At 39.5% G+C, this 15,567-nt stretch overlaps 1 protein-coding gene across 1 annotated transcript in view; it reads left to right on the top strand.

Annotated features, from left to right (window-relative positions):
• The first annotated feature begins 1,210 nt into the window (after nt 1–1,210).
• CCR6 (chemokine (C-C motif) receptor 6) overlaps nt 1,211–15,567 on the top strand; it is a 15,352-nt gene continuing 995 nt past the window's right edge. The window contains exons 1-4 of the mRNA XM_008947220.1: nt 1,211–1,244; nt 8,678–8,727; nt 9,388–9,412; nt 15,358–15,415. Of these exons, the coding sequence (XP_008945468.1) occupies nt 1,211–1,244; nt 8,678–8,727; nt 9,388–9,412; nt 15,358–15,415 (167 nt within the window). The remainder of the gene's footprint in view (nt 1,245–8,677; nt 8,728–9,387; nt 9,413–15,357; nt 15,416–15,567) is intronic.

The raw sequence follows: 15,567 nt of genomic DNA on the forward strand, positions 1-15,567 counted from the left end.
TGGTCTCTCCTGAGTATGGAGAGCACATGAGTAGATGGGATGGAAAACCTGCCTCTGCACTACAGGCACAAGGACACCACTTACAAGGTAAAATAGAGTTCCTCTAGGAGGAGGAGGGCTGCTTGGGTCTATTGTGAGCAGTTCTCTGGTCCAAGTACTTGGGCTTCAGACCCAAATGTGAGTAGGGGGAATGAAAATGTCACGCATGCGGTCCACACAAATCCCATAAATCAAGTAAAACTTGTGAACCATGTGAACCTGGTAAGCTACACAAACCCAGATGTCAATAGTGGGTTCTACCCTCAGAATTAGAGGGGCCATGCCTCAAGCCAGGCGGGGGAGACAGACAACAAAGTTAATTGGACTGCATGGATTCAATGGCCTGGAAAGTTAGAACCAAAAAGTTATAGTGCCCTGGTAGACACTGGTGCACAGTGCACCCTATTGCCATCAAATCATAAAGAGGCAGAATCTACTACTCTTTATGGAGTGATGGGGAATCTCAAGAACTGACTGTATTGGAGGCTGAAGTGAGCCTAACTGGGAATAAGTGGGAAAAGCACCCTATAGTGTCATCAACTTCCTCAAGAAAAGGTATTACAAGGACCCAAAAGGGTTTCGGTGGGTCTTTGGCACAGAAGCTGTAGAGACTGAGGACATTGAACAGCTGGCTGTTGTGCCTGGACTTTCAGAGGAGTCTGCTGTCGTGGGGTGGATAAGAGTTGAAGATCAAAAGGTGCCAGTTGCTACTAAAACGGTGCATTGACAATATTATACCAAGCAGGGCTCTGTATTTCCTATATAGATGTTGGTCCATCGGAGGGTCAAAGGGTGGTTGACAAAGCTTGCTTACCCTTTAATAGTCCTATATGGCCACTGCAAAAATCTAATGGAGAATGGAGATCAACAGTGGACTGTTGTGGTGTGAATGAAGTTACGCCACCTTTAAGTGCCAGGCATATTAGAACTCCAGTATGAACAGGAGTCAAAGGCAGCTAAGTGGTATGCTCATACTGCTAACACATTTTTCTCCATTCCTATAGCACCAGAAAGCAAACCACAGTTTGTTTTCACCTGGAGAGGCATCCAATACACCTGGAATTGACTACCTCCAGGGTAGAAACACAGCCCCACAGTTTGCCAAGGACTGATCCATACTGCATTGGAGAAAGACAGAGCTCCGGAACACCTGCAGAACACTTATGACATCATGTGGGGCAACACAGCAGAAGATTTTGAGAAAGGTAAGAAAATAATCAAAATTCGTCTAGATGCCCATTTTGCTGTAAAAAGAAGCAAGGTCAATGGACCTGTACTCGAGATCCAATTTTGGGAATTAATTAGCAAGACAGGCATCACCAGATCCCAATGGATGTGATTAACAAAATAACAGCTATGATGTCCCCACCAGTTAACAAAAAGGAAACACAAACTTTCTTAGGCATTGTGGGTTTCTGGAGAACACATATTCCTGGTTACAGTCAGATTGTAAGACCTCTCTCTGAAGTGAATCAAAAGAAAAACAATCTTAATTTGGACCCTGAACAAAACCAGGCCTTTGAGCAGTTCAGTTGAGAGATTGTACACATGGCAGTCCTTGGGCCAGTCTGAACAGGACAAGGCATTAAAAATGTGCTCTACACCACATCTGGGGCTAATGGTCCTACCTGGAGCTGATATATGCACTCACAGTGTAAGACAAATGGAAGACAGGAGTGAGTCCACCGAGGAACTGGGTGACCAGTCCAATTCCAATTGTGTAGCCATGACCATAAAATCATACTATTATTATGTATACATTCCTTTTTCTGCTTCCAGCCACATTGATGACCCACTGTCATGGGTAGTTTGGAGGGGTGGGGTATCCTTCCAGTAACTGGAAATCCTCCATAGCATGTTCACTACATAAACTCCCCCACAACATCACTGCCAGCAGAGCCAGCTTTTATGCTGTTAACTTGGAGGTGGGATACCTAATATTAATGCTGAAGGCAGGAGCACCTGGTGGTGATCTAATTGGTTCCCATCCAAGGCTGGCTAGGCCCTGGGAGAAAACCAGTCAGGAGGGTCTTTCCTGACTGGTTGTGGACATCATCCATATGTCAACCCTGATTCAAGGCTGGGGGGGTTAAACCCCAGCACTTCATTTGGTCCTCTGACATATGGGTAAGCCACAACCCTCACACTACCACCAGGAGCAAAACCATCACTCTTCACCTCACATTTCAGGGACACTGGGATACGGTGGCTTGACTGAGGTCCACAGCTGGTTTCATGTACTAAGCACAGTTTGGCATTCCTATCAGATCCATCCTCCCAGTTTGGAACCTCTGTTAGGCACACACTGCCCACTGATGCACACAAAGTCAGATGTAGCACACGTCCTCCTCACGCAGGTACTTTCAGTATTGTTATCACCATCACATCTCCACAGGATGGGAATACAGCATCCATAATTACAGACCTCTAGGGTTTTGGAGTTGAGGATAGAAAAGCTCCAAGGCCAACTATGCTCCAACTGGAAAAGAAATATTGGCAGCATATGAAGAAGGTAGGACTGCTTCAGAAGTGATTGGCACTGAAGCACAGCTCCTCTTGGTGCTGTGGTTACCAGTACTAGGCTGGATGTTCAAGAGTAAGTTCCCTTTAAGAGTAAGTTCCCATCATGACACTGATGCTACATGGAGTAAATGGCTTGCATTAATCACACAGCAAGCTCAAATAGGAAATCCCAGTTGCCCAGGAATCTTAAAAGTGACCATAGACTGGCCAGAAGGTAAAAACTTTGGAATGCTACCAGAAGAGGTAGTGACATGGGCTGAAGAAGCCCCACCATATGATCAATTACTAGATAGTGATAAGCAACATGCCCTATTCACTGATGGATCTTGCCCTCTTGTAGGAAATCATCGGAGGTGGGAAGCTGCTGTGTGGAGTCCCACACAATGAGTCACAAAAGTGGCTGGGGGAGAAGGTGAATCAAGTCCATTTGCAGAGGTAGAAGCCTTCCAGCTGGCCTTTGACATTGCAGAGTGAGAAAAGTGGCCAGTGCTCTTTCTCTACACCGATTCTGCTGAGGAACATCAGAAAACAACCAGCAAGTGGATCAGGCTGCTCAAGTGTTACAGACTTAGACTGGGAACATGGAGGGGAACTGTTTTTAACTGTGGGCACATGACACTTCAGGACATCAAGGAAGAGATGAAATACACAAATAGGCTTGTGACAGAGGGGTGGATCTATGGATGCTATTGCACAGGTTATCCACATTTGTGAAACGTGGGTTGCAATCAAGCAAGCTCAGTGGTTAAAACCTTTGTGGTAAGGGGGACAAAGATCAAAGTATAAGTAAGGGGAGACCTAGCAGATCTCACACTCCCTCAAACCTGCCAGGGTGAGCGCTACTGGCATACAGTGGTGGAAACAAACACTGGATGGCTGGAAACATATCCTGTGCCTCACACCACTGCCTGGAACACCATCCTGGGCCTTGAGAAGCAGATCTTGTAACAACACAGTACTCTGGAGAGAACCGAGTCAGACAGTGGGATTTATTTCAAAAGCAATCTCATCAACTAGACAGCCAAAGAATATGGTATCAAATGAGTTTATCACATACCTTAACATGTAGCATCCTCTGGAAAAACTGAACAATACAATGAACTGTTAAAAAATACTCTAAAAATAAACAGGGGTGGAACCTTTAAAAACTGGGACAAGCATTTAGCACAGGCCACCTGGTTAGTTAATACCAGGAGATCCATGAGTTGAGATGATCCTGCTCATTTGGGCCCTTTACATACATTAAAAGGAGATGATAAACACTCTGTGGTGTAGGAAAGGAATTTGTTGGATATAACTGTGTGGATATCGCTGCTTTGAGCAAAGGCAAACTCATGTGTGGGATTACTTTCACTCAAGGACCTGGAAATACTCGGTGGATGATGATGAAAGACAATGAAGTCCTTTGTACATCTCAAGAGAATTTAACTCTGGGTGAGACTATTGTTTAAAGCTGTATAATGTTAGTTGAGTAACACAAAAAATGTTCAATAAATGTCTTTCAGAATAACATAGTGGTGATGACAGGAGCTAGTGGTGATGACACTTCATCGAGTGACGCCCAGTAATCTCCTGAGGTGAACCTGCAACCTATGGGCATGAACTGTAACAAATTTCATAACATCTTTCCTGCCCTGAGAGACTGCTACGATGGATGAAAATCTGCAGTTGGGAACCAAATAAATAATTAATTTTTCTGCAGAAAGAAATTATAAACTAGTGATGGGTATGATGTAAAAGGTATACAATAGGGGGTGGAATGTCCTGGTTTGAATTAGAACACAACTAGTTCTGTTCAGCATCACTTTTCAGCTAAGTCCCTCCTAAGTAACTGCACTTTCAGTAGTTAACAGTGTATTTTGCAGACAGTGTCAGCTTCTAGCAGTGGTAACACTCCACGTTTGCAGTTGCTACCAAGGACTGGTGTGCAGAAAGGCTCTTGTTTCTATTTGCTCCTGTGCAGACCAAGGTCACTGCTAAATCTTGTGTACCACATTAGAGGTGCAGAAAGTAAAAGGCTGCACTTGTGGGGGGAGCAGACAGGACAGGTGACCCTAAATTGACCAGCGGGGTATTCCACCCCATATAAAGCTGAGGGATCACAAGGGTCAAGCTCTCTTCTTCAATGGCTGGCATCCGAGGAGAACTCTGTCCATTCTGCTTTCAATCCTAATCCATGTGTTCCTGAATTCACCTCCTGAATTTGCTTACCATCTGCTGCTGAGTCCAGTTTGGAACTTTTCCAATGCCTGCACCACAACATCAGTGGTGATGGTGACATAATTGCCATCGGGGGCTTGGGTTTGATATTGGTTTTGTATATATTTGTATATATTTAATTTTATTATTGTTTTCATTAAAGCTGTTTTATTTTTCTTCTCCAGTCCCTAAGTTGCTCTCCCTTATTCCCTCCAACCCCTCCAATTTGCCTTTATGGTTGCTAAAATCACAGTCCCTAAGTTGAAGGACATGCACTGCATCTTATTCCACACAGAAGGAAAAAACTCTTTGACTTGTATCCAGCCAACACAGGAACTGCATCTTGTACAGACACATTTTCAAACTTCAGTCTTCAATTTCAGTATTTGTGCTTTTAGGTGAGAGCCAGGGTCACAGATGCCTTAAAATTTCTGTACTAAGCAATCAATTACATCATTAGATATATAAGTACCTTTAAAACTCTTTTAGCTCTTACTCAGGACATGAAGGCTGCTGCTGTGGAAAGAGAGGTGATTGGGGCATTCCATCTTGTGGGTGTCTTGTAAAATCAGTCATATAGGGAAATCACAACTCTAAAAAGAAACCAGGTCAATGAATTCAATATAGTCAGGTTGAAATGTCAGTGCTTGGGAGGACAGACTGGTGACAGGCTTTCAGAAACTACTTTGGTACTCATTTCAACGAGACACAAAACAGAGAATGAGTGACTGAGTGAGCAAGGAAAAAAGTGCAACCACAATGGTTGTGGTCTGACTACAGCATCAAAAACATAGAAATTATGTCAATGACTGCATGTTTGACTGTACTTGTCTCTTGCCTTGTGTTTGCAGTATTTCTGACACAGAAACTCACTTGTCCTTTACAGCCTAATGTAAATTAGTCATACACTGGCAGGCAATTCAGCAGAATTTTTTTGCAGGGGGACCATTTACTTCAGAAGGTAGCAGTTTTGTGGAAGCCTTTTCCAATATTTTGTCTTTTTTGTAGTGATACATTTCACTAAAATGACATTAGATCCACTTTAGCGAGGATCTGGTGTAGCTGCTGTGTTAAGCTTGGTCTCATGCATGACCTACCGTGTGTGTTGCAGTCACATGGGCTTGATTTCATGGATTCGTTGACCCAGATGGGATCAGAGAATGTTCTAATAGGTACTTTAGATATGTAAAACTCCACTTGGCAGGGGAGACACAGGAATGAAGCCACTGTCCCACTCTTGTGACCACAGAAAGGACATCTACAATGAAAGCAATCCCACTTGTGGAAAATAAAGTATCTGGGTGATGCAGAGTGGTATGCAAAGCATTGCATAGTTGGTGGGGAATAAAGGGCCAAGATTCACTTTATACTTTCTTCTTTGGGATTTCAGGAACAAACATGTATTTTCTGGTCCATAGAACAGTTTCTTGCAGGCAGAGAAGATAAGTGAGTGTTTGGCCTCTTCATTTATTTGCCCCTTGGCAATACAAGGATTGTATCATCGTTTTAAAGGTTCATTAATTCTGACATTACCTTGGGAGATACTTCACCAGAAATTATTCTTAAACTTTTTTAAGATAAGCAGTTGAAGGACAGTAGTAAGAAACAGACCAAATAAAACATAATTCAGGTTAAAAATCTTAAAATGAATCATAACACATAGGAAATTATTAACTCAAGTTGTTTCTTAATGGAAAAGGCATGAATTTAATTAACCAGGTTTTTCCTTCAGAATACCTTTCGCTATCTCAGAAACATTTTGATGAAAAATCAAAATGTGTTATTTGGAAAATGTTGTTCTTATGTCTCATGGGAGCTGTTTTTTCTTTTGAATTCCAATCCTTTTCCAGTCTAAATTTCTGTGGGACTTAGATCTTGGAGTGTTATTACTCATTGCTTATTTGCTCTATCCAAAGCTAGGAAATATAGTCTGATTTGTAAGCTCAGACTACAAAAGAGAACAAAAGCATGAACAACTGTGTATTAACTCACCTGTGCACCTCGGGGCTTTATTTAAACTGGCATTTTTGCTATACAAACTTCCATCAGTAATCTGACATTTCTTTTTTTATTTTAAACTTTTGGTTTTATCATCATTTTCTCCAAGAAAACAAAATATTTTAAAACAGCTTTTCTGAAGTCAGTGATTATCAATGGGATGATACATTTACAGCTCTTTATGCTTCTTTCTGGAATCCAGGCCAGCCAGGAGCTAGGCTGGTTCTCAGAAGTGATGCTGCAGTGAAGCAGAGGAGTGCTCTGAGAATGACTGTGCTCCTCCTTCAGAAATTCCATGTTCAGTCTGAGAAGAAATCACCTCTGAATCTTTACCATTTTAACATGACCAGAAAAGTGTTTCCCATCAGTTTTTTTTCAGTCTCCCCTCATTTCAAACTAAATAACAAGTGTGTTAGTGGAAGAAAACTGATAGACTGTGAGGTTTTACAAATGCAATCATGTGGCTTGGGCTAGGGGTGAGAGCTAAACACTGATTACACACTTCCTCTCCTTCCCCAAGTACTCAGTTTATACCCCTTACCCATCTCCTGAGCTCTGTTTGCTCAGAGATAAAAGTTATCACAAAAAGAACCCCCAAACCTGTAGAAGGTTTTAGGAGGGCTCTGTCTTCTCTAACTGGTTTGACAGAGGTGATCAAACACTTTGATGCATCCCAGTCAATGCTGGATGGATGTCAGCACTGGGATCATGCTCTTTCAGTCCCTGACACCTCATAATGCATAAGAGGACCTGTATCTGACATGAAAGAGCAGGCAGAATCAAGTGGGACTGATGCTGAAAATGCAAACAAAAAACAAAATCAAAGGGGAAGCAAGTGTGTGGTACTACAAAATGTAATGCTGGGGAGAAATTATGAAGACAAGGAGACATAAAAATAAGAGGAATCTAGAAAAAAAACCTGAACAAAGAAAGAGGAAGAAGTAAGGAGAAGAAAAAATTAAATACAGAAATACTAAAACCTAAAAAAACATTTGACAGGGAGTGAAAAGCCAGATGCAAACAAAAGAAGGAATATTTGATAGAATTAATAAGAAAAAATATATTAACAATATAGGATGGTAATGTTAAAAAAAAAATACCCAAACCAATCTGAATGTAAATGTATAATTTACTTTTTGTAGTCTGAAAGAATGATGGAGAGACCAGAACCTCAACTGATAGCTGGATTTTTGAAGCAGATTAGACTGGTCAAAATTTAACCTACTGAATGTTAAAGCAGGATGGAACAGTGTGGTGTGGATGTGCTGCTTTCTTTTAGAATTAACTCCCCCACAACATTCTGAGTCATTCCAGATGAAACATGTGGATTCTGGAGTAACTCAGATGGTGGTTTTGTTTTCCTTATCTTTCGATATTTTCTTGCCTTAATTAGTGGAGGCAGAAAACTAGCATGTGGTGAAATTTGCAAAACCACAATAACCATATTGAGAGTGTTTCCTTTCAGAGCTCTAACATATGAACAAAACCCAACTACATGTGGGGGCTTCATTTGCGTAATATGCAGATTTTAAAATACTTTTTTTAAAAAGAAACACACCTTTCCACTTGCCACAATGTGAAGGTGAAGTACAAAGCGTCTGCAAGGAAGGCTGTCTGGGCTTTGTAACTGGGTCAAAAGAAAATGTGCTGAGAAGGTAAGTTGGACTACTTACCTTGTATTAACTTTGGCATTCACTTGTATGGGGAGTCCTTCACCTTCTCAAAGACTGTTATGCATGCTGAATATTGAATATATAGCAGACAAAAAGCATGAGATACATTTAAATTAGAAAATGCCTGAATATGGAACAAAATCAGCGATGTTTTTTGTAATGGAGAAGCTAAGATTCTGATTTATCTTTTCATTACCCATTAAAATTCTGATTTATCTTTTAATTACTCTCTTTTCATGAAATAGTGTTGATAATACCCAACTGCTACACAGGCAAAGATGTTACTGTTCCAAAAGTAGGTTGTTGCCTGAGAGAGATGCTGGAAGCTGTTACTAGCAGCAGAAGTTTTTGTTTGAATATGGACTACAGTCATCACAGGCTTGGTTGGTGACATCCATTTCTGTAATACAAAAATAATTTTTACTTTGATTATTCATTATTTGCTGCTTATATGACTGCCAGAGGCTGGCTTTGTCTTTATGTAATGAAGTGTGCTTTGGAAGATGCAGATCTATCTCTTCAGTTATCAGAAAGAGGCACTTAAAAGGCTCCTAGTGAAATGGCCCACAATGAAGTATCAACAAATTTCTTTACAAACATAGAATGAACTCTGAATTTGCTGGGTTTAACAGGAGCTGAGACCATGTTTCCCAACATCAGACACTGTGGGCAGGAGTCAGTAGTTCAATTCAGAGAGGATGTAGACAGAAAGTGAGTTCTCCGTAAACAATATCTAGGCTGTCGTATATGTTATGTTATTACAAAAGTATGTGCACCTCATCTTATCAAGGATAAATGTACTTTTCCTTGCAGCACTTGAGGGACAGGAGATTTTAAAATGAAGTGGTGTTTTTTTCTTTCCAAGAAAGTCTAGAAAATACCTTATGAGCCTCATCTGAATCAATGAAGTTGATTAGGTGGCTTCCACTACTACTTTTCAACATTCAAGTAACAGCAAGTTAGCAAAACAGTACAAAAATGTAGTTAAAAAAACCCCATAAAAGCCCCTCTTAGCAAAGCTTTAAAGGGTGGCCTGAAAATTTGTGAAATTTTAATGATGGAAATTGTTCTGAACTGGTTCACTATTGTCATTAAGGATGCCTCGAAAGATTCACAAAATCTGGGCACCTTGCCAGTCATCTTAATGTAGAAAACCAAAATGCAGTGCAGTTATTCAGCAACTTCCACCACAACATTGCCAGTCCTGCTTCTGAAGATGGCCAGATAAAGATACCTAGGGAGGAGAAGATCTGCCTGATGACTTTTTCTTTGTTATCCTTGAAATTTCCAGGCATCTGTCTTTTGACCTTTGGTGCACCCCGGTCCTATAACTGCAGCCGCTATTTTGATTTATCAGTAGAAATATAAAATGGAGATAATCTTTGTTGTTTGCTACATTTGTTCCTCTGGGCTGTCTATCTTTACCTCTTCTCTGCACTGAAACTCACACATCTTCCTTCCTCCGTGTAACTGGACTTTACCAAACCCTATTTCAAATGCTCAGCTACTTTATGGATTTAATCATAACCTTCCCTGGGCCTGTGGTGACAGGGAACTCTTTAGTCCAGATAGGAATAAAGAGGTCAAATTAATCTTGTAGTGAGCCCGTTGAAGTTACCTGAGTCACAATCTAGATAGATTTCACACTTTTTTCTTTACATGCACCAAACTTTGAAGATTGCTTTCCAGTAGTAACAATCAAAATATGTATGCACCGTGTCCACATATACACATAGAGGAAAAAACAAGAGTCATGTTTCAGGTTTTTTAACTATCTCTTGTGTTGTTCTATGCAAATGTGTTGGGATTTTGTCATAGCTGAACTCAAGACCTTCCATCTGATGAAAATCAGCCATTGAGAAAATCAAATGTGCCTCCTTAAGAGATTGTGAACCATTGTGACATGATACTTTAAACCCACCAAGTCATATTTTGACAGTATGCAGCATTTTGTTTCATGCAGTGGGTATGGCTAGTGGAAAGCAGTGCCATACTTTGGCTGTTAGGTAGCCACTGCTACTGTTATACTAAGTTCTGAAAAAAATAAGCATGATATCTATAATCCTGCATTACTTTAGGTCCAGTGTTCTATTAATTTAGAGGCTTAATACAGCCTTATTAATAGAAGGTCGTCTGTATTAATGCTGTCTGGTGTCTTTAATGAGATCACAAGCTGCAACTGAATGTTCACACACAAAATTTCTAAAATAAGTAAATTTGAAGGGATTTTTAACTATTTTTTTTTTTCTGCTAATGCAAACATCTAAGTTGTCACTGAGGTCTGGAAGAGAAATATTTATAACTTTTAAAATTCAAGAATCATAAAATGAAACATTGTCTTATCTAGTTCCAGCTAACTTTAACAACAGACCTGAGCAGCATGCACACTAACAGCAAATGCTTGTGCCAAGCAGGCAAATTCAGCTGCATTCTCCTTCTTTACCTGGGTTTTTACATATTTTATGTTAGCAGTTAAGGCAAAACATTTGGATACTGGGCGTCTTGACATACACCAGATTTATTTTGTTTCTTCTGAAACAGAGCTATTACTCAATTCACTAATTAACACTTGTCTCAGTTCTGCAGTTCTACTGTGATCAATCTTTTTGATTTAAATGATTAATGGTTAAACTGCTCATATGCATGTCATTAAGTGCACCCTTTGCAAAAACAAGCCATCATTCACGTGTGTTCTGAGCACAGTGATAATTAACAACCTACTTTTTGTGATTCTGGTAATAGTTTGATTATTTTAAAAATAATATCATTACCTAGGTAATGATATGACTGTTTTGTAAGTAAGTAGCCTTCAGCTTGCATGCTTCCAGCACAGAGAAGGTTAAATAATTTCCTTTATGTAAAAAAGCAGGTTGTTGTTATTGCTTGTCAGGAGGAAGTGGTGATTATTTCAATTTAACTCTGTACCTTTAACTAATGCTGTTATTTCTTGGCTTTCAAATTAAAGTGTATTCCTGTTGAGACTGATGGTAAATGGGCTTGAGAGAGCCACAAAAGAATGTGACAGAATCACACTTCCTCTTTCACATGATCTTCAGACAATTTTCAAATCTGGTAAGTACTAAAATAAAATAGATAATCTATGATTTATGTATGTGTGATGAATGTATTAAAATGAAACTATAAGTAGGAGTGTACTTACAATGGTGGACAATGCCAAAAAATACTTATTGATTCCCTCCAAGAACTTAATTTTTTTATCTATTTAGAAATCTGTCTTTTTCCTTAGGTCTTTCTTTATCCATGTATTCATATTTAAGATTGTAGTTTAGTCTTACTTTTGAGTATTCAGATATTGTTTTCTTAAGGAAAATGAATATTATGATGTGGAAACATAAATAAAAAATGCAATGCTTATAAATTTAATATTCAGAACTTAAGCATGTTTGTATGCACATATGTAGACACGAGCCCATATGTAGTATATAAACAGTGTTAGAACACACACCTTCTTACATATATGGAAATTTATTTTTGTAACTTCCTAATACATTAATGCTAAATAAAGCTATAAATATGCAGATTTAAAATTATAAGGGTGTCCAACAGGAAGATTTAAATTGAAAAGAAAATTGTGTTTATAGGAGTTCTGATTCAACTTATTTGCAGCCAGTGTTGTTTCAAATTCAGAAAAGGAAATCAACTCAAGAGATTTAAATCAGACCCTAAATCTGATCTCTGCAATTCTGGTTTCAGTTTGAGTTCTCTACTATTCTCATACCAATCATCCTCAAGAAGCTTTTGCTGGACAGTGGAAGTCTTTTTCTGAATGAATGAGTGACTGGTGGTCCCTTTGTGAATTCCTGTAGCATCAGGGGGAGTACACAGCTCTCCTATGGTGAGTAGTTGTTGTTCCCTACCAGCTTGGTGCTGAGCTCTTCTGAGGACCAGAGAGCCCTTCTTCAGGGCTAATCTGAAGAGATTTCCTTTCTTAGCTCTCTTTGCAGGATGGTGGAAACACCTGTGCTCCTTTTCTTTTAAATGCCTTCACACTGTCTTTTTCCTTCTATGTGTTATTCTACTGCTTGAGGGTAGCTTTGGCTGCCTGGAATGAAGAGCAACTTTTACAAAGAGTATAGGCTCTATTTGTATATTTTAACCATGTATCTCCTAGAAAGAGATGAGTGACAGATACCTGGAAAGATATTTTTCTTGTAACAATAAAATAACTGTTTCTAAGATAATAACCTAGACAGTTAATAGCCCTTCAGTGCTGTGTAACCAAAGAGTTACTGTAGTTGGATCCACGAGCAAGGGGTTGCAAACAGAAACAACCACCAGCCAAGGACATGAGTATCTGTCTGGATGGAGTCAGAGGAGGGTAAGGCAGCAGATGGAGACTAGAGTTGCTCACTGATGGGCTACGAGACACAGCCCCAGGTGAGCTGTACAACTTACCTCCTTGCCTTATACATCTTTGCATTTTTGAGTGACACCTGAAATTGTTTAAAGCTTGCTTCAGAAGATGTTCAAGCACTTTCAGGCTGTCATGTTCCTGCAGCTTCTAAAAATCAGCTTTGAAAAGCCAGCAGAGGAAGCTGTAGAGGTGGTTAAAGATTTGTATAAAGGGCAGAAAAGCCAGAGAAGCTGTGATGCTTAAGAAACATTACATAGTATGAGTCTTTACCTATCTGCAAGCCATCTGTTGTGAGCCAGCCTCACCACATGAGTCACAGAAAGTTTCATCCTCATTATGCTTTTGGAGAGTGTTCAGTCCTTTCCCTTGCTCATTGTCCTAGTTATATCTGGACTGCATCTGCCCCACTTTTATAGATTATCTGTTTCTCTCTCTCCCTGATACCATTCAGGTAATTCCCAAACAGGAAGAATTTCTTTATCTAGATTTAAAGTTCGCCCATGCACACTTCCTTATTAGCAGCACAGCTAACAAAAGGAGAAATTCTAGATGAAACTGCCATTCACAGTCTTAGCAAATATGGGACCTTATGTTATCCAGTCCCTGCAACTACTGCATTGCTGGCATTTGCTGTTCTCACAGAGCAGCTACTGGAAAAGGAGGACTGAACTCATGCAGGGGACTGCTGAGGAGCTAAATCTCATACCCCTGGGTTGCTGGGTCAAACAAACTGTTTAAGCCTAGCTTTGTGCATGTGGCCACTGACAGCATGTTCCTCATTTTATCTTTGACTTTAGATGCTGTGGTCTGACTTGCAGAAGTCTGAGCCTGGCAGCAACCAGAATGAATGGCTTTAATCTTTTACATAACCAAAGTCCTTTATAATGCTAAGCACTCTTAGAAATGGTCTTAGGAGGGGACAGACATCTCAAAATGAAAGTAGATACTTACTGTAATGACTCATTGCTCAGATTCTTTCCTTTTCCTCCTCACCACAGAATGTTGTGCAAATTAATTAATTACCATTTGTAAATTACTTAGGTATCACAGTGATAAAGAAAGTAAGTTATTTTCACTGAGTCTATAACACAAAGATCTGCACACCAAACAGACAAAACTAGTGCTTACTCTGTTCGCATGGCGCATACTATCCTTTACACTATAAGAAGCAGTTATCTTGGCACTCTTAATTTACCTCACTAACATAAGAAAAAAGGGCAGATAATGGGATGTGAAAAGTGCTAAGACATGCTGATAAAATGCCAGAGGGAAAAAAAAAATGTTAAAGAGTTGTACAACGGTTAGGGAGTACACTAAGGTAGTGCAGTTCATTTGTTCCATATTTCCCTCAACGCACTGATTGCTGTTGTTGTACTGAACTTCTGAAAGTAGATTTTAATTTACTCTCTAATTTCTCGTGGTGCCAAGTCAATGTGAAGTGTCACATATTTCCATATATCATTTATTAGCCCTATAGATGAATATTCAATATGTAAGACTATGCTCTTAATGATGCTGGTACAAACACACACTTCACTCAGCCGCACATTGTTCTGAAGAAATGTGCAATTTGTTGAGATGTTTTTCTTTATTGTTGATATAGTTGAAGTGATGAGATTCTTCTAATAAATATTTGTTTTTCTACTTGTCCACATTTCTTGTGCTCATTTCCCCAATCCAGTCTACTCTGTTTTCTTTGCAGAAATCCTTGGGAAAGTATCTTGAAGTTCTTCTCGACATATTTTTCTTTCCAAGAAGCGTACTGCCAAAATGAATTTTGTAAGTACTTAATAGATAAACCTATATTAGTACATCCATAAAGCAATGAATCTGGAAGTCCCCGCTCTTTGAGGCTGTTGATCCAAGGTCCCTAACCTCAGGAGGGATGAACTGAAGAGATGCTTCTGACAGCAGAGTTCACTGTCAAAAAACACTGTTTATTTGGTTTACATTCTCCTAATATAACTACAGATTTGATGTTTGTAGTGTGGGTGACTGTGTCTCAGACAAGACATCCTGCACTGCCTGCCTAGCTGAGTGGAGAGAAATAATCACTTTTGGGCTTGATTTAGCCAAGCTACATTAGTATGAAATACATAACATCCTAGAAAGGCCTGTACCCCTCCCTGAATGGTAAGGGAAATCTAGAAAACTGCTTCAAATTCAGACTTTTGTACTGTAGTGTCTTCTGTGATGTCAAACTAATCCTTTCTGCATAATGTATTTAAAGATGGAAACATTTGGGCTATCCAAAAATATTATCTCCATGTTAATATTTTAATTAAGATTTTATGAAATCCCCTAGTTAGTTCTTACAAGTCTCTGCAGTGTTAAATATGTTTGTGACTGGGGTGTGTGGTCAGTGGAAGCAGCGTAAAATGTAGCGTTGGAGGAAAACAGTGATGTAGACTATCCTGAGATGAGTTTGATGTAGACTTGAAGTTGAGACATGGGAAGGACTGAACAGAACTGTTATACTCATCATAAGGGAAATGTCACTCCTATTCAAAACAGCAAGCCATATAATACTTGTATACTAATTTTTGAAAGATTTTCAAAGTACTTTGTATTTGCATGACTTCATTCTCTCTCATCTTTCTACTATATAGCAACTAGAGACTCACATCTATGTGTTAACTGGTGATCTTCTCTTTTACAGACAGAGCCTCATACCACAGATTATCTGTATTACTCAGACTATGCTTCTCTAATCACACAACCTTGTTCGAAGCTGGAAGTCAGGAACTTCACAAAAGCATT

The sequence above is a fragment of the Merops nubicus genome, unplaced genomic scaffold (genome assembly GCF_000691845.1).
Source record: "Merops nubicus isolate BGI_N331 unplaced genomic scaffold, ASM69184v1 scaffold12619, whole genome shotgun sequence".
Lineage (NCBI taxonomy): Eukaryota > Metazoa > Chordata > Aves > Coraciiformes > Meropidae > Merops > Merops nubicus.